Source organism: Capra hircus, chromosome 16, assembly GCF_001704415.2.
Source record: "Capra hircus breed San Clemente chromosome 16, ASM170441v1, whole genome shotgun sequence".
Classification (NCBI taxonomy): Eukaryota; Metazoa; Chordata; class Mammalia; order Artiodactyla; family Bovidae; genus Capra; species Capra hircus.
In genome coordinates this window covers 18,435,969-18,454,576 of record NC_030823.1, presented here as the reverse complement: position 1 = coordinate 18,454,576, position 18,608 = coordinate 18,435,969, and the positions used below count along the sequence as shown (strand labels likewise).

General features: G+C 38.3%; 1 protein-coding gene across 1 annotated transcript in view; it reads left to right on the top strand.

Annotated features, from left to right (window-relative positions):
* ESRRG (estrogen related receptor gamma) overlaps positions 1 to 18,333 on the top strand; it is a 246,004-nt gene extending 227,671 nt beyond the window's left edge. Inside the window, 2 exon segments of the mRNA XM_005690471.3 lie at positions 409 to 678; positions 14,444 to 18,333. Coding sequence (XP_005690528.2) covers positions 409 to 678; positions 14,444 to 14,688 — 515 coding nt within the window. The 3' untranslated portion in view covers positions 14,689 to 18,333.

The following is an 18,608-nucleotide window of genomic DNA, read 5'->3' as shown; positions in this document are numbered from 1 at the left end:
TTCCAGGGACAGAGGACCCTGGCGGGCTACAGTCCATGGGGTTGCAAAGAGCCAGACATGCCGGAGCGACTAACACTTCCTTCCATTTAAGACATTCATAAAGACTTCCACTAGAAATCAATTGTATTTCATGATTGCATGGTATTTTCAAGTGAAAGAAAACTACCTCTTATCTATTATATTCCTGTCAGCTGTGTCTAAAATATGGAGAAAACACCAATAAGTTGAAGCTGGTTGGTGCCTTTTACTTTGCCATTGGCAAAATTGCAGGGAAAATTTTAAGAGCAGCTAATCAGTGCTCAGCATAATTTTGAGCACCTATGCAGAAGCTGACTACCATATGAAACTAATGTTGCATTATGATATGATGGCTTTAAAGTAACTTGATCTGCCTATATTCCCATACAGGCTTCTCCACGCTGTCCCTGGCGGACCAGATGAGCCTTCTGCAAAGTGCTTGGATGGAAATCTTGATCCTTGGTGTCGTGTACCGATCTCTTTCCTTTGAGGATGAACTTGTCTATGCAGACGATTATATAATGGATGAAGACCAGTCCAAATTAGCAGGCCTTCTTGACCTAAATAATGCTATCCTGCAGCTGGTAAAAAAATACAAGAGCATGAAGCTGGAGAAAGAAGAATTTGTCACCCTCAAAGCGATAGCTCTCGCTAATTCAGGTTGGCATATTGACATGGTTCGTTGTTATATTTCCTAATATGTCAGTTCTACCCCTTCACTTACCTTCTTCTTCAGGGATTTACTAGACCCAGCTGTAAATTCTGAGTCAGCAAAATTATAATCCTTGTAGCTTTCTAGGGAAAAGTTAGAAGCAAAGAAAAACCAACTTAAAGGGAGTTATCTTTATTTTATTTGCTTATTAAGGGCTGTGTCCCTTTTACCACCAAATTGTTCGTTAACACAAATCATGGCAAAGCAAAAGTGGCAGTGGTGTAAATGGATGCTCAGGACAATATTAGGTCCTTTGTCTTATTTACACAAGTGAAAATAAGTATGAGTTACAAATGCAGATCATTCCCCTACCCTATAATGCAAATTTTGTGATTGGAATAATATATGTTGTGTTGCTTTTCATTCTGATTATCAGAGAATACTGTTTTCTTCCCTTCTGGAATTCTCTAGCAGTTGAATTCTACAAAGGAGTATTTCCCTTTAAAGGTATTACCTATGTAGTAAGGGTTAAGAATTATGAGAATAAACGGTCTTTACATGAGAACTGAAATGTGCTAAAATAGAGAGCAAACTCTGATAAGTAAAAATCGTTGGTGCTTTGTTGTTTTTGCCTTTGTGCCTCTCTGGATGCTTGATTGTGGTCTTAAGTCTCTCTTAGCATTTGCATAAAGTCCAGGATAGATCCCTCCTTAATGACGTGCCGATCTTTAGATACCTGCGTCAATAACACGCTCTGATGCTATGTACCATTGACAGTCACATCGTGCCCCTCCATCTGCTTTTGTTTTGACCCTATCTTTGAACTTTATCTTGGTTGCCGGCCAGTAGTTTTCCCTTTAATTACAAGAAGGAAACTGTCAATAAAATCTGTTAAATGGGATGCAATGAGTGGCTTGAATGGGCGGATGGCTATTTGTTCAAATTCTGCAGCATTCAAGGTATTGACAGTTTGTTTTCTGGGGCCATATGTGACGATCAATCTCAGGCTGGGCTCAGCCGCGCTGAAAAATGAAAAACCAGATTGCTTTTGCTTACTTGTGGATGACGACTTTGTGATTTGGCGCGGTCCTAGTGAGATGAGACCTTCTGCCCAAATTGCCCCCATGAGAGCCAGGGACGCGTGACTGTTTTTAGGAATAATTTTTAATTGATTTTGTAATTAACAGTTCATCTACAATATTGATGCATGAATCCTTGGACTGATAGGAGGGAAATTGTTTTCAACAATGAAGTTGTACTTTGCTATTTGTCTTCATAATGGAGTTTAGCATTTCACGCTTTTAATTGCGAATGGACCCCTCTTCCTTAAAATACCACTCGCTTCTCTCCTCCCCCCCTTGTGAAATTGTAAAATATGACTCTTTATGACACACGGCATCATCATCACAAACTCTGAAGAAACCTCTGCTGTCTGGAAGACCAAAGTGGGAGATGGGATAGAAATGATCTGAGAATTTATTAGTTGGTATGGACTTCCCATTAAACCATCTCTCATAATTGCATGAAAGATCTAGTGATGGTTTGGGAAGAATTTTTATTTGGAAATTGTATAGTGGTTCTAATTTAAAACATTTACTTGGTTAATTATTTTTAAAATACAGCCCAGTGTGTTTGTATATCTTTTGTGTCTCAAATTGCTTTTTGTGAATTATTAACTAATCATGAATGCTGTGCAATGCTAAAACTTTATCATCAAAATTGCTAAAATTTTGTAATTTTAGATATTAGTTGTATACTTTATGGCTATGGATTATAATTTAAAATACCTGAATTAATTAGTAGCAGCATTTGTCACTGTTGTTTAGAAGTATAATCATTAATATTTTGATATACGATGTTTGAATCCCACATTCTCTTCTGTGAGGGGGAGGAAGTGACCTACTTTTGAGCAGTGAGTGGTGATTAGGAACTCTTTAAAGAACTAGTCAGTTTATTTTTCATGTGATAAGCCAGAAATAGTCAACAAACCCTCTCTTCTAGCGTAGTATTCAGTAGTATGCTACTTCTCCACATCACAAAATTCTCCTGTAAGTAATTATAACATTTTTCAGCTTCTCAATACCAAGAAAAATTAATAGAATCAGAGTCTGTAATGAAGGAGTAGTGATTAAGCACTATAAGGACTTTTTAATGTCTACTTGGTGTCACCTCTCCTTTGTCGTGTAAATATAGCTTTCTCTCATCCATCCAACCTGTAAGGCCTACTGTTTTAGCTTGAGATACACCACTCAGAAAGTCATTTTGTTTGAGACTGCCAGTATGATGCTGTTTTACTCCATTTTTTAACCATCATTTGAAGGACATCAATAAAGTTGTAGATTCGATCTTGCTAGGAACCAGTGTTTCTTAGGCTGCCAAACACATCAATGTGAATATATTTTAATACTTCTCATAAACATACCAAAAAGTTTGTAAACTTTTCTTTTCATATTTAGAAATTTTAGATTAATGTAAAAGACTTTCTGTGGAGAAAAAAAATCTACTTTATTGTTATAATATCTCAGCATTCTCCTTCGGGCTGTCGGTGTTAACAACCATTGTCTCATTAATCTAAATTTCAGCTTATTTTAAACACCTGTCTTTATTCAATAATTATAAATGTTGTGCTTATGCTTGGGAAACAGGGAATTGGCTTCCTGATAATGGCTGTCATATTTTTTGTAGCTATGTTTCTGTCACATATGAATTCAGGAATATTTATAACACCAGAAAGCAATTGAAAGTATATTCCTTGTCTTTAGGTACATAGCCAAAAATCCCAATGTATCGTGAACTAATGCTGTGATTAGGGCTTCCCTGGTGGTTCAGTGGTAAAGAATCCTTTTACCCATGCAGGAAACACTGGTTCAGTCCCTGGGTCAGGAAGATCCCCTGGAAAAGGAAATGACAACCTACTCCAGTATTCTTGCCTGGGAAATCCCGTGGACAGAGGAGCCTGGCGGGCTACAGTCAGTGGGTCGCAAAGAGTCAGCTATGACTTAGCAACTAAACACCAGCACCAATACTGTGATTATGATATTCTAATATTTGAAAACTCTAAATAATTATTCCACTTATATTTGAAGGTAAGAAACTTTATAGGCTCATTTCAACTACATATTCTCTATTTTGGATAGAGAACAACAATCTCTTGAGAAATACTGCTCCCCTGATACATCTTGTGAGATTAAATTTTAAAAGGAGAATCTAGGTCACGATTTGAACATTGGCATTGTAAGGCCCCAGCTTTCTGACACATTAACCAAGAGGTTTTGACTGATCTCTAGAATTCTTTCCATTTGGGGAATTCTATGATTCTAGAATTCATTTTATGTCTTCATGAGACATAAAGAGAGTAAGATAGTACTGTAAGCATTTTAGGTAAGATTATAGCATATGATTCTATTCTCTCAATTGGTTCTTTTGATTCTTTTGTCTAAGATTTATTGAAAACTATTATCACTAGCCCCAAGGTAATATACTCACTTTTATGCAGTGCAAGATTAAAAGCAGTGTAAGATTAAGAATTACTTTCAGTCCGATCATTCTCCTTGCTTAAGTCACAAGGGCTTCAAGTTCCATAGCCAGCCCTCACATGCCAACTGTTGCCACTCCAGATCTATCCCCAACCTAGAGCAATTTTAACCCTGGGCTGTTTGAGAATAAATAGAATCTACATGTTCAAGTTGAGTTTTCTTTTTTGCTTATACACAGTACTTTAAGAGTGTGCATGTATACAAGGTCGGTTGTGTCTGACTCTTTGTGACACCCATGTCTGTAGCCTGCCAGGCTCTTCTGTCCGTGAGATTTTCCCAGCAAGACTGTTGTAGTGGGTTACCATTGCCTTCTCTGGGGGATCTTCCTGACCTAGGGATCAAACCTGCATCTCCTATATTGCAGGCGAATTCTTTACCCCTGTGCCATCTGGGAATCCCACTTCTGGAGTAATAACATCAAATTGATATCAAGCTGCAAATGATATTTTGGTCATCAATTTTAAATTATAAGTGATTATCCTCATCTCATGACAATATTTTGTTCTCAAATACAAATGGTATATGTACCGAATGTGGTGTAATTTCAGGGATTAAAAAGTTGATGATTTCTATTGGAGACTGGAATGGGGGCCATATTTAACCAGTGTATTTGGAACCTCATACAAGTTTAGTGTTTCTCAATCTTATTTTTCATGATCACTCGTCTTGTTCAGTCACTCAGACATGTTTGACTCTTTGCGAACCCATGGACTACAGCATGCCAGGCTTCCCTGTCCTTCACTATCTCCCAGAGTTTGTTCAGCCTCATGTCCATTGAGTCAGTGATGCCATCCAACCATCTCATCCTTTGTCGCCCCTTCTCCTGCCCTCAGTCTTTCCCAGCATCGTGGTCTGTTCCATGTCTTTTCTGAGTTGGCTCTTTGCATCAGGTGGCCAAAGTATTGGAGTTTCAGCTTTAGTGTCAGTCCTTCCAATGAATATTCAGGATTGATTTCCTTTAGGGTTGACTGGTTTGATGTCTGTGCTGTTCAAGGGACTCTCAAGAGTCTTCTCCAGCACCACATACTCTCCTTAGGGTAGGCTATTTAGATATGTTTTTCCTAATAGGTCCCCAGTGAGGTAATACTACAAATACTGTGTATAATCTATTTAGGTACTATGTGTGTATGCGTTTTACCTTAAAGCAGAGATTTTTTTCCCTACTCTCCAATTTCAGATTTTTATCTCCTTTAAGAATGCATGGCTTCTTCTCTGTAAAATCAGGCAGACGAATTAAATAACATCTTATTTCTCCTAACTGGCCTAAAATTTTAGCTCTCAGTTGCTTTTAAAAGAGGATAATGACTTGGGTCTTAGATTTCATGTGTGGTGTGTGTATTTGTGTTGAATGTGTAATAGAGAAATATTAACATCTTCACAGATCAGAACAATTAGTAAAGAGTAAAAACAGCTCTTGAACTCTTTAGTATCTACTGGGTCCTCAAACAGTTTTATTGAAATTTTAATGGAGTTTGCTGATTTGATACACAGGAGACAATTTTAGCTAATGGACAAGAGATTATCCATTTTTAGTATCTTTCTGTAGACATTTCTATTTTAGTTTTGAGCCTCTGCCAGGAAATCTTTTTAGATTTCCACAACCTGCCTGTTTGGGTAGACATCTCCAGTATAGTTTTATGGGTAACAGAAGCAAGCTGATAAAAGATGTGAGACTGCTTGAGGACAGAGAGCTGGACCCTGTGTCCCTTGTTATCAATAAGCTGTTTGTTTCACAAATAAGTATATCCCACGTCTTAAAAGTGGTCAGTGAGTAAGACATTACCAAGTGAAGTTTCAGATCTGCCAGCCTAAATTAATATTTTAAGTTTCATTTTGAATTTTGTCCCTAGTCCCTTTAAGTTGGGCTTCCCAGGTGGCTCAGTGGTAAAAAAAAAGTCCGCCTGCAATACAAGAGATGTGGGTTTAATCCCTGGGTTGGAAAGATCCCCTGAAAGAGGTAATAGCAACCCTACCATAGTTTTCTCGCCTGGGAAATCCCATGGACAAAGGAGCTTGGCAGGCTATTGTACATGGGGTTGCAAAGAGTTGGACACTACTGAGCACATGTGCTTGCTTACGCTTCCTATATCTTCTTACTCTCTTTGTGGAGTTATGGTATAAAACCACTCGGGAAAGTTACAAAAATAGTTGGAGCCAAAATATTTACCAGATTTTGTAAGAAATTAATATGGATAGGTCTTCTGTGGCAGGTAGAAGTTTATTCTCAACTCTTACTCAAACAAAACCATAATTAATATTATCACATATAAAAAATCAAACTTAATGCCTTTCCATCTCTTCTACTTCTTTTTAGTTTTTGCTCAAATCTGCCATCATTCTTTGGATTATTTTATTTTCGAAGCCATATTAGGAAAGTAGATTGTTTTTTGATTTAATGCAACCCTTATTTGCATATTGTGATCTTTCAAACTCCTATGTAAAAATAGAGCTGGTTCTCGAATGTTTCTTATCATGCTCAATGATCACTGCTGTGTGTTCAGTTATGCCCGAATCTTTGCGATCCTATGGACTGTAGCTCGGCAGGCTGCTCTGTCCTTGGGATTTTCCCAGCAAGAATACTGGAATGGGTTGTTATTTCCTCCTCCAGGGGATCTTCTCCACCCAGGGATCAAACCTAGTTCAGTTCAGTTCAGTCGCTCAGTCGTGTCCGACTCTTTGCGACCCCATGAATCACAGCACGCCAGGCCTCCCTGTTCATCACCATCTCCCGGAGTTCACTCAGACTCACGTCCATCCATCGAGTCAGTGATGCCATCCAGCCCTCTCATCCTCAGTCGTCTCCTTCTCCTCCTGCCCCCAGTCCTTCCCAGCATCAGAGTCTTTTCCAGTGAGTCAACTCTTCGCATCAGGTGGCCAAAGTACTGGAGTTTCAGCTTTAACATCATTCCTTCCAAAGAAATCCCAGGGTTGATCTCCTTCAGAATGGACTGGTTGGATCTCCTTGCAGTCCAAGGGACTCTCAAGAGTCTTCTCCAACACTACAGTTCAAAAGCATCAATTCTTCAGCGCTCAGCCTTCTTCACAGTCCAACTCTCACATCCATACATGACCACAGGAAAAACCATAGCCTTGACTAGACGGACCTTAGTCTGCAAAGTAATGTCTCTGCTTTTGAATATGCTATCTAGGTTGCTCATAACTTTTCTTCCAAGGAGTAAGCATCTTTTAATTTCATGGCTGCAATCACCGTCTGCAGTGATTTTGGAGCCCCCCTAAATAAAGTCTGACACTGTTTCCACTGTTTCCCCATCTATTTCCCATGAAGTGATGGGACCAGATGCCATGATCTTCGTTTTCTGAATGTTGAGCTTTAAGCTAACTTTTTCACTCTCCTCTTTCACTTTCATCAAGAGGCTTTTTAGCTCCTCTTCACTTTCTGCCATAAGGGTGGTGTCATCGGCATATCTGAGGTTATTGAGATTTCTCCTGGCAATCTTGATTCCAGCTTGTGTTTCTTCCAGTCCAGCGTTTCTCATGATGTACTCTGCATAGAAGTTAAATAAGCAGGGTGACAATATACAGCCTTGATGTACTCCTTTTCCTATTTGGAACCAGTCTGTTGTTCCATGTCCAGTTCTAACTGTTGCTTCCTGACCTGCATACAGATTTCTCAAGAGGCAGGTTAGGTGGTCTGGTATTCCCATCTCTTTCAGAATTTTCCACAGTTTATTGTGATCCACACAGTCAAAGGCTTTGGCATAGTCAATAAACCAGAAATAGATGTTTTTTGGAACTCTCTTGCTTTTTCCATGATCCAGCGGATGTTGGCAATTTGATCTCTGGTTCCTCTGCCTTTTCTAAAACCAGCTTGAACATCAGGAAGTTCACAGTTCACGTATTGCTGAAGCTTGGCTTGGAGAATTTTGAGCATTACTTTACTAGCATGTGAGATGAGTGCAGTTGTGCGGTAGTTTGAGCATTCTTTGGCATTTCCTTTCTTTGGGATTGGAATGAAAACTGACCTTTTCCAGTCCTGTGGCTACTGCTGAGTTTTCCAAATTTGCTGGCATATTGAGTGCAGCACTTTTAGAGTTGGCATTGGCAGTTGGATTTTTGACCACTGACCCTCATTATTAGTCAGTTATTAGTTATTATTAGTTAGCTACTTTATATACAGTAGTGTGTACATGTTAAGCCCAATCTCCTCAGAGTTATTTTTATTTCCAGTATTAGATTACAAATTCTCTGGGTTAGAAAAGACCTACAAGGTGTTACGATCCAACCCCCTACTTGATATATGCACAGCGTCCTTGGTGTTTCTGCCAACTGTTTTTGTAGTCTTGATAGGAATTCCGCTCAACTCACTACTTTCTAGAAATGACATTTTCATTAAGTTTCTCTCTACCTCTCTCTAGGTCTCTCACCATTTTAATGTAAAACACAGACTAACACGCACATACACATACAAAACCAAATATGTGACTTGAAAGTGTAAATGACAGTTGTGTCCAACTTTTTTTGACTCGATAGATTGAAGCCTGCCAAGGCTTCTCTGTCCATGGGATTCTCTAGGTAAGACTACTGGAGTGGGTTGCTGTGCCCTACTCCAGGGGATCTTCTTGGTCTGGGGATTGAACCCATATCTCTATCATCTCCTGCACTGCAGGAGGTTTCTTTACCACTCAGCCACCAAGGAAGCTCTGGTGGCTTTAAACCACATGAATTTATTGTCCTACAGTTCTGGAGGTCAGAAGTCTTGATCAGCTTCACCAGGTTAACAATAAAGTGTGGACAGGGCCACACTGCCTCTGGAAACTCTATAGGACAATCTGGTTCCTGGCCTTTTACAGCTTCTGTGGTGTTCCCTTGCAGTCTTTGGCTCGTGGTTCCTTCCACCATCTTCAGAGCCATTCCTGTACCATTTTGCTTCAGTGGTGACATTGCCTTTTTTTTTCCCCCCTCCCTCTTAAAAGGACACTTGATTTCATTGTATGCCCATGGATAATCTAGGATACTGGCCTATATCAAAGTCCCGTTTTCCATACCGGGTAACATTCAGGTTGCAGAGATGGACAATCTGGATGTCTTTGGGACCATTTTGCTACCTGTCACAATGAACAAGGTCAAGTTGTGTCTGTCCCAATCTCAATCCCTCCCTTTCCATGAAAGTAACCGCTCTCCTCCCAACTTTTACAGTTGCCTTTTTACAATGGCTTTGTCGCTCAGTGTATATCCCCAGACTTGATAGTTTAGTCTTGCCCTTTAAAAAACATTGTCTTCTCCTTATGGATCTGTGGAGTCTCTTTCCATGTAAAATTTATTCTTTCATTTTCACCTTCTTAGAGTTTGTCTTTTGCAAAAGCCAAGACACTTGCCCTGCAGAGTTCCTCACGGTGCGAACTTTGTAGTTTACACCCTGTAGGGGCAGCTCATGTTATTTCTCTGGCCTTGGCATCTCATGCAAACTCGCAGCAGGATCCAAACAGCATAATCAGATTCAGTTTCTAGACCTGTGGGTGGCATGTTATTCTAGGGCAGACACATGATACCTGGCTGTCTCACTTTTTTGTGTGATGTTAGTAGCCTTTGGTGAAGCAAGGGAAAGTGTTAGTCCCTCAGTCGCGCCCAACTCTTTGTGACCCCATGGACTGTAGCCCGCCAGGCTCCTCTGTCCATGGGATTCTCCAGGCAGGATTACTGGAGTGGGTAGCCCTTCCCTTTTCCAGGGGATCTTCCCAGCCCAGAGATCAAACCCGGGTCTCCTGCATCACAGGCGGAGTGTTTACTGCCTGAGCCACCAGGGCAGCCCAGCAGCCATTGGAGCTCTTTCCCTAAATCCATGGTGATTTGTATCGTAACCTTTCATTTTTCACTCTCTAGTGGGGATACTTTTACAAAGAGATTCTTTCTCTTCCTTGGTTACCAGTGTCACAAAGTGAATGTGGGAAAAAGGGATAAATGCTTGATTATTTCTAGTTAAAATTTACAAGTTTTCAAGATAATGAAACAGCACTCTTATCTTTTTTAAGTGTCATTATAAAAACTTGTATTTAAACAGATTCAGTGGGTTTCAATCAGTTGCAATTATAATTCTTTTTAAATTGCCCCTCTAGCGTCAGTGGGAACCTCTGCAGGTCAGCGTATGGAATCTTTTTTGAATGACTTAGTAGGTGTAGATACTTTCCTTCCTAGTTACCATGACAAGGTGTTCTATATGTGTGTGTGTGTGCTAAGTCGTTTCAGTCATGTCTGACTCTTTGCAACCTAATGGACTGTAGCCCACCAGGTTCCTCTGCCCATGGGATTCTCCAGGCAAGAATACTGGAGTGGGTTGCCATGCCCTCCTCCGGGGGATCTTCCTGACCCAGGGATCAAACTCACGTCTCTTCTGTCTTCTGCATTGGCAGGCAGGTTCTTTACCACTCGCACCACGTGGGAAGCCCAAGGTGTTCCATATTCTTCCTTCATATTTCCTGGCTGGGACTTGGAATCTGATTACAGCTTGGGTGCCAGTGGTACCCATTACTACATCCCTAGGTTGACCCATCCTTCCTGAATCTCTTCAGTGGACAGAGCTAGGAACACAGACACACACACACTGTAATTCTCTGTGTGTGTGTGTGTGATTTGGATATCTTGTCACTTCGTGTTTTTGCTAAGTGTTGTCTGTGGTTTTCAGTTTTGCTATCTAGTTGCTCTGTTCTGTTATATGCAGATTTGGAAAGATTAAAAGTGTTTGGTGCCACAACTACCAACTTGCTGGAATATAGTTTACTGATTTTTAATCAAAACTTTATAATTGGCACCTTTTTGAAAACTTTTAAGTCTAACTGGGTTAATCAAGAGTCATTTTGCCATGGTGGGCAACACAGTTTCTTCAATATCTCAGCTGGTTAACTGAGATCACTTCATTAGACTCCTTACAATCGTATATAAAACTTTGGAGACACAAATTTGCTTTTAGAAAGTAGGCTTTTGCTCACTTCTCTTTTTCATCATACTACATTTCATTGCTTTGGTGATTAGAGAGAGAGTCACATTGGCTGAGCGCTTCCTGCCCCTCTTCATGTAGGCAGCTTACAAACTAAAGAAAATCAACACCTGTATTCCATGGAAAAGATGGCTGAGTATCGGTTTATAATATGTATCAGGCTTGACTCTGAACATGCTTTGTCTATGCCTAATATTCAATTCCATCCTCAAAATAAGATTTGGCATCATTGAGAAAATGTTGCCAAGAATGAGCTACAAATCCTGAAGACAGTTTCCAAACAGAACGTGGGCATTTGGCTGTACCTAATGCCACAGTAATGGATAATTTTACCATCGAGAAGGACAGTGTTCTGTTCCAGATAAGATGTAAAAATAAAAATCTTCTTTTGCTGTAGCTCTAAGTCTCAATGGATTTTGCAGCTACTAGTATAAGGATATTTAGCTGTCTTCTCAAAGTAAATGATCTGAGTTAGTTATGTCCCTTTATGGCCCCACTTCATGGAGGAAAATACTGGAATTTAACAAAAGGTTTCTGTTTTATTGTTAGATGTTGGAACTTAAAATATGGTTGAGGCTATATATATCATTTGAACTCTGGTTGTCTTTTGGAATCTTGATTATTTAAGAATTCCAGTTGTCTTATTGTCTATTTGACAAATTCTCTACTCTCACTTGACCATAGAATCACCTAGATTTTCAAAAATACTAATGTCCTGCATGCTGCTCCAGTTTTCTTATTTAATGGGTCTGGGCTTGAACCCAGAAATCCTAGGTTTATTTTTTCTTAGCAGCTCACTCGGTGTTTTTAATGTTCAGTTTTGCCCTGTCTGATTAGTTTATAAACCTATGGTTTCCATTATTAAGTTTAGTTGGTTCCCATCAGCGCAAATACTGGGACAATTTCCTTTAAAACATAAAGTTAAAAAAAAACATACCAACAACCAAATTAAATAATTACATAAAGTAATGCCAGTTCTGTTGAGCTTGGCATGAATGTATAAATTTAGCCCCAAGAATAAAACAGAGATTAAAGCCACGGAGCCAGAACTTGAACTAGGATCCCTAATGGAGATTAATATTTTCTTCAGCAGTCTGCCAGCTGAATCATGGTCTAATTAAGTAGTTCAGATTTAGTGAGTTTGCATTTAAAATATTAGCAGATCCGAGAATGGGTTAAGCTAAAATGAGTTAGAATCTTTTCTGTAAATGGGAAGTTAAATTATCATAGTAATTTGATTAAATCATTTTTAAATCTCTCAAGCTAAATCACCGCCTTTAAAGAATAGTTTGAAGTCTTAATTGCTGTTTGTGAGCATATCTCTCTGCTATTTGTCCTCGCCTCATTTCCTGTGACATTCTATAATATATCTCCTGCTGGGCAAGAGCAGCGGGAAAGGCAAGACTTGGGGTGGGGGCCGAGGTGACCGTACAGCTGACTTCAAGCATTTAAAGATCTGCCATGTCAAAGAAGAAAATGTATCCTGTATGGTTTCCGTAGTTAGAACCAGGACCAAAGGATACAAGTTGGAGACAGATTTGGGAAAATATGAAGAAGATGTTTCTAACAATTAGTTCTTTTTCCTTGTTAAGTGGAAAGCTATCCATGCAACTGGCAATGTCATCATTAGAAATGCTGTAGACAAGATTTTTGATGAAGGTGGAAAGTTGAGTGAGATGAGCTCAGAGGACAATTTCAACTCTTTTGTTTTTTATTTTTTAAAGGAAATGTCATGTCCAGTGTTATAAATTCTGGTAACATACTTTGATTCAAAGACACCTGAGTTTAATCCTATTCTGACACTTACCAGCACTGCCCCCTGACTCACAGGGCTGTTGGGAAATGAATGAGTTAAAGTTCATAAAAGTGCTTATCAGAGGCCACACCCAAAAACAAGTATTTAAGAAATGATTTAGTTACATTTTTCTGCTCTTTTTTATTTTTTCAAGTTTTTAAATTTTTTGGCTGCGTGTTGCCGCATGTGGGATCTTGGTTCCCTGACTGAGGATCAAACCCTTGTCCCTTGCATTGGGAGAATGGAGTCTTAATCACTGGACCACCAGGGAAGTCCCCTAAAACTCCTTTAAAGAAATCTGTTGTTATCAATAGTCAATTCATAATGATGTGATGAAACAACTTTAAAATGGCAATGTAAAAATCAAAACAAAACAGTAAGGAAAATACCTAGAAGTTTTAAAAGCATTTACTGGTTATAGCCGTCAATCTTTTAATTACCTTGCCGTATTCTTTTTCATCATATGTTTAGCTACTTGATTTTAAATTACATTTCCTCTCTCTTTTTGGGCATGTGATCTGATATTTGAATTATATGAAAGATTAGGCTAACTACATATATCTCAGAGCTCTGCATTCTCAGAGAAGTAGAATTATTAAACATGAAGAACCCCCCAAAGACTCCATTATGTGTAATTAACAGATAAACTGTCATCAGAATCAATAAAACGTGCTAAATGATTCAAACTTGTATATAATTAAGTGTCTGTTTTAGAGCTAGAGCTGTAACTTTTATTTTTTCCTTCACATCTCACATTTCTCGCAAGAGTAATTGTGGCAACCCTGTTAACCCTTTCCTTGCTTGATTGAATTAGATTTTTAAATTAGTCACTTGCGGGCAAAGTTCGCCTTCACAAATGTGAAAAGTATTTCAGAATTCATTAAAGACTTCATGTGTTTTTCTGTAGAGAAGCAGACTAGGTAAGGATGCTTTAATGAATTGCTAAGAGAACGCTAAAAATTCTGGAAAGATGAGCAGTTTATTGTGATTTGTGTATAGTTTACAATGGAACATAGTATTAGGTTCAATGTATTTTCATGGATATCTTACAGTTTTGGTTATCAAATTCTCTTTTTCCCTTTTGGGAAATATGGGCTTCTTGAGCACAAGATCTGAATTTTAGACAACATTACCTCCATGGCACTTAGGATAATTTTTGTTGTTGTTGAATGAATGAAAAAATATATGAATGAAATAATGAATAAAACCGCCAAGACTATATTCTGTTAAAGTCTTCTCTTGCTCAGTCTCCAGAGGGAAAAACCCACGTTTGAAATAATGGATTTTGGTAGTAATTCCCACGTCCTAAGTCAGCATTGGAAATCATGTATTGCAGTGAAATTTAGAAAAATAAAATGGAGATTTTGGAAATTCCCGAGCAATTCACAGCATAGAGAAGTTCAAGAATAAGATTTAAGTTTCACAATTCGAATTGCCATGTTTTTTATTATTGTTAACATTGTTGTTTATCTTCTTGGCTTTGCTTGTAGACTCCATGCACATAGAAGATGTCGAAGCTGTTCAGAAGCTTCAGGATGTCTTACATGAGGCCCTGCAGGATTATGAGGCCGGCCAGCACATGGAAGACCCTCGCAGGGCTGGCAAGATGCTGATGACGCTGCCGCTTCTGAGGCAGACCTCCACCAAGGCTGTGCAGCATTTCTACAACATCAAACTGGAAGGCAAAGTCCCCATGCACAAACTTTTTTTGGAAATGCTGGAGGCCAAGGTCTGACTAAAGGCTTCCCGGGGCCATCCTATCCTGCACGCTGAAAAAGGGAAAATAAACCCAAGAGTGATGTCAAAGAAACTTAAGAGTTTAGTTAACAACGTCAAAAATCAACAAAGACTGCACTGATGATTTAGCAGCAAGACTATGAAGCAGCTTTCAGATTTCTCCCTATCTTCCTGATGAGTTTCTTCCTCCCTTGATCTCCTCTTTTCTCCGTATCTTTTCTCATTTTCTTTTTCCTTGTTATTTTTTCCCTCCCTCCCTAGTCTTCCTCTCCTTCATCCCTTCCTTCTTCCTTCCCTCCTTCCTTCTGTATCCCTTGTCCCGCCTGATCTTATTCTTCCATTTTCTTTGAAACTTTAATATCTCTAGTTGTAAGAACATTTGCCTTCCTTTCTTTTTCTTTCCCTCCCTCCCTTCTTCCTTCTTTCTTTTCTCCCTTCCTTCCTTTTTTCCACCCTTTTTCCCTTCTTTCCTTCCTTCTGCTGCTGAACTTTTAAAAGAGGTCTCTAATTGGAGAGCTATGGAAGCCAGCCCTGCCAAAGGATGGAGATCCATAATATGGATACCAGTGAACTTCTTGTGAACCGTAACGTCCCCAATGACTAAGGAATCAAAGAGACAGAACCAACGTACCTAAAAGTGCAGTGCAACATACACAAATTGACTGAGTGCAGTATTAGATTCCACGGAGCAGCCTCTAATTAGATGACTTAAGCAACGTTGCATCGGCTGCTTCTTATCATTGCTTTTCCATCTAAATCAGTTACAGCCATTTGATTCCTTAATTGTTTTTTCAAGTCTTCCAGGTATTTGTTAGTTTAGCTACTATGTAACTTTTTCAGGGAATAGTTTAAGCTTTATTCATTCATGCAATACTAAAGAGAAATAAGAATACTGCAATTTTGTGCTGGCTTTGAACAATTATGAACAATAATGAAGGACAAATGAATCCTGAAGGAAGATTTTTAAAAAAATGTTTCGTTTTCTTCTTACAAATGGAGATTTTTTTGTACCAGCTTTACCACTTTTCAGCCATTTGTTAATATGGGAATTTAACTTACTCAAGCAATAGTTGAAAGGAAGGTGCATACTCTCACGGATGCAATTTATGTTGTGTGCCAGTCTGGTCCCAAACATCAGTTTCTTAACATGAGCTCCAGTTTACCTAAATGTTCACTTGACACAAAGGATTAGATTACACCTGCAGTGACTCCGAGTGGTCACTGCATATGGAATACAGATCCGTAGAGTGATCAGGAGCGCACCTCTCTCCCTGGGAGGTCCAGTTGCCATAGGATTTCTAGCTGCCACGGTGGTTAGGAATGAAATACTGCCTGTTTGCAAAGTTACAGACTTTATCCCTGAAGGAGCTGTGAGCCAGTATTCACTTAAGAGGCAATAAGGCAAATGCCAGGATTTGGGGAAAACAAACAAACAAACATCAAAGACAGCAGACGCCTGACCAAATTCTAAAACCCAGTCTCTATGAGTTGATTCATTTAGGAATGTTTGTTAAAATTAATCTGCAGTTTTTACCAAGAGCTAAGCCAATCTATGTGCTTTTCAACCAGTATTGTCACAGCAAGAAAGTCAGTCAGGTTCCAGACTGTTAAGAGGTGTAATCTAATGAAGAAATCAATTAGATGCCCCCGAAATCTACAATCGCTGAATAACCAATAAACAGTAACCTCCATCAAATGCTATACCAATGGACCAGTGTTAGTAGCTGCTCCCTGTATTATGTGAACAGTCTTATTCTATGTACACAGATGTAATTAAAATTGTAATCCTAACAAACAAAAGAAATGTAGTTCAGCTTTTCAATGTTTCATGTTTGCTGTGCTTTTCTGAATTTTATGTTGCATTCAAAGACTGTTGTCTTGTTCTTGTGGTGTTTGGATTCTTGTGGTGTGTGCTTTTAGACACAGGGTAGAATTAGAGACAATATTGGATGTACAATTCCTCAGGAGACTACAGTAGTATATTCTATTCCTTACCATTAATAAGGTTCTTCCTAATAATAATTAAGAGATTGAAACTCCAAACAAGTATTCATTACAAACAGATACACATCAAAATCATAATAATATTTTCAAAACAAGGAATAATTTCTCTAATGGTTTATTATAGAATACCAATGTATAGCTTAGAAATAAAACTTTGAATATTTCAAGAATATAGATAAGTCTAATTTTTAAATGCTGTATATATGGCTTTCACTCAGTCATCTCTCAGATGTTGTTATTAACTCGCTCTGTGTTGTTGCAAAACTTTTTTGGTGCGGACACGTTTCCAAAACTATTGCCACTTTGTGTGCTTTAAACAAAATACCTTGGGTTGATGTTTGATCAGCCTAGTGCTAGGAATACTGTGTATCTATCATTAGCTATATGGGACTATATCGTAGATTGTGGTTTCTCAGTAGAGAAGTGACTGTAGTGTGATTCTAGATAAATCATCATTAGCAATTCATTCAGATGGTCAATAACTTGAAATTTATAGCTGTGATAGGAGTTCAGAAATTGGCACATCCCTTGAAAAAATAACAATGGAAAATACAACTCCTGGGAAAAAAGGTGCTGATTCTATAAGATTATTTATATATGTAAGTGTTTCAAAAGATTATTTTCCAGAAAGTTTGTGCAGGGTTTAAGTTACTACTATTCAACCACACTATCTATATAAATAAAATATGTACAATATATACATTGTTTTCACTGTATCACATTAAAGTACTTGGGCTTCAGAAGTAAAAGCCAACCAACTGAAAACATGAGAGGGAGAAATGTAAAAAGAATGAAGTATAATTTTTAGTTTTCAGTTCAATTGACTCTCCACATTACAAAAGAACAAGTATCTCACAAATAGAAAACACAACTAAAATTTAGATCTAAAAGAATTGCACGGGCTTTAGGGTAAACGCTTCATCTTAAACCTCGCTGGAGGTAAGTTTTTTCAAGTTTCAAGCAAGACCATTTACTTAATGTGAAGTACTGGAAAGTTCTCAAGGTGTATGTTTCAGCCATATAATTTTAATTTTCCTTTCGCTTCTTTTAGGTTGGTTCTTATTTAAGCAATATGATTGTGTGACTACCTGTAGTTACACTTGTGTTTCAATCAGATCAGATTGTTGTATTTATTCCACTATTTTGCATTTAAATGATAACATAAAAGATATAAAAAATTTAAAACTGCTATTTTTCTTATAGAAGAGAAAATGAGTGTTGGTGATTGTATTTTAATTATTTAAGCGTCTCTGTTTACCTGCCTAGGAAAACATTTTATGGCAGTCTTATGTGCAAAGATCGTAAAAGGACAAAAAAAATTTAAACTGCTTATAATAATCCAGGAGTTGCATTATAGCCAGTAGTAAAAAGAAAAATAATAATAATAAAACCTTGTCTATAGCTGTAGATGGGCCTCACATCTGTAAAGCAATCAATTGTATATTTTTGTGATGTGTACCATACTGTGTGCTCCAGCAAATGTCCATTTGTGTAAATGTATTTATTTTATATTGTATATATTGTTAAATGCAAAAAGGAGATATGATTCTGTAACTCCAATCAGTTCAGATGTGTAACTCAAATTATTATGCCTTTCAGGATGACGGTAGAGCAATATTAAACATGCTTCCACTTTTGATTGCTCTTTCGTATGGTGTGTTTTTTTCCCCTCCCCCCACTTTAGAACCAAATCAATGAAACACTGCCCTTTGTGGCTTTCCTTCAGAGAATACCTCTGAGTTACCTGTTCCCTAAAAATAAGGTACGAGGTTAAAGAAGAGCTATATAAAGGCTTGTCAGAATGAATTCTAGGGTGCCAAGAGACATTTTGCATATTTAAGAGTATGCAAAGTGTCTCAAGCACATTAGAATTCATTCTGACAAGCCTTTATATAGCTCTTATTTAATCTTAAA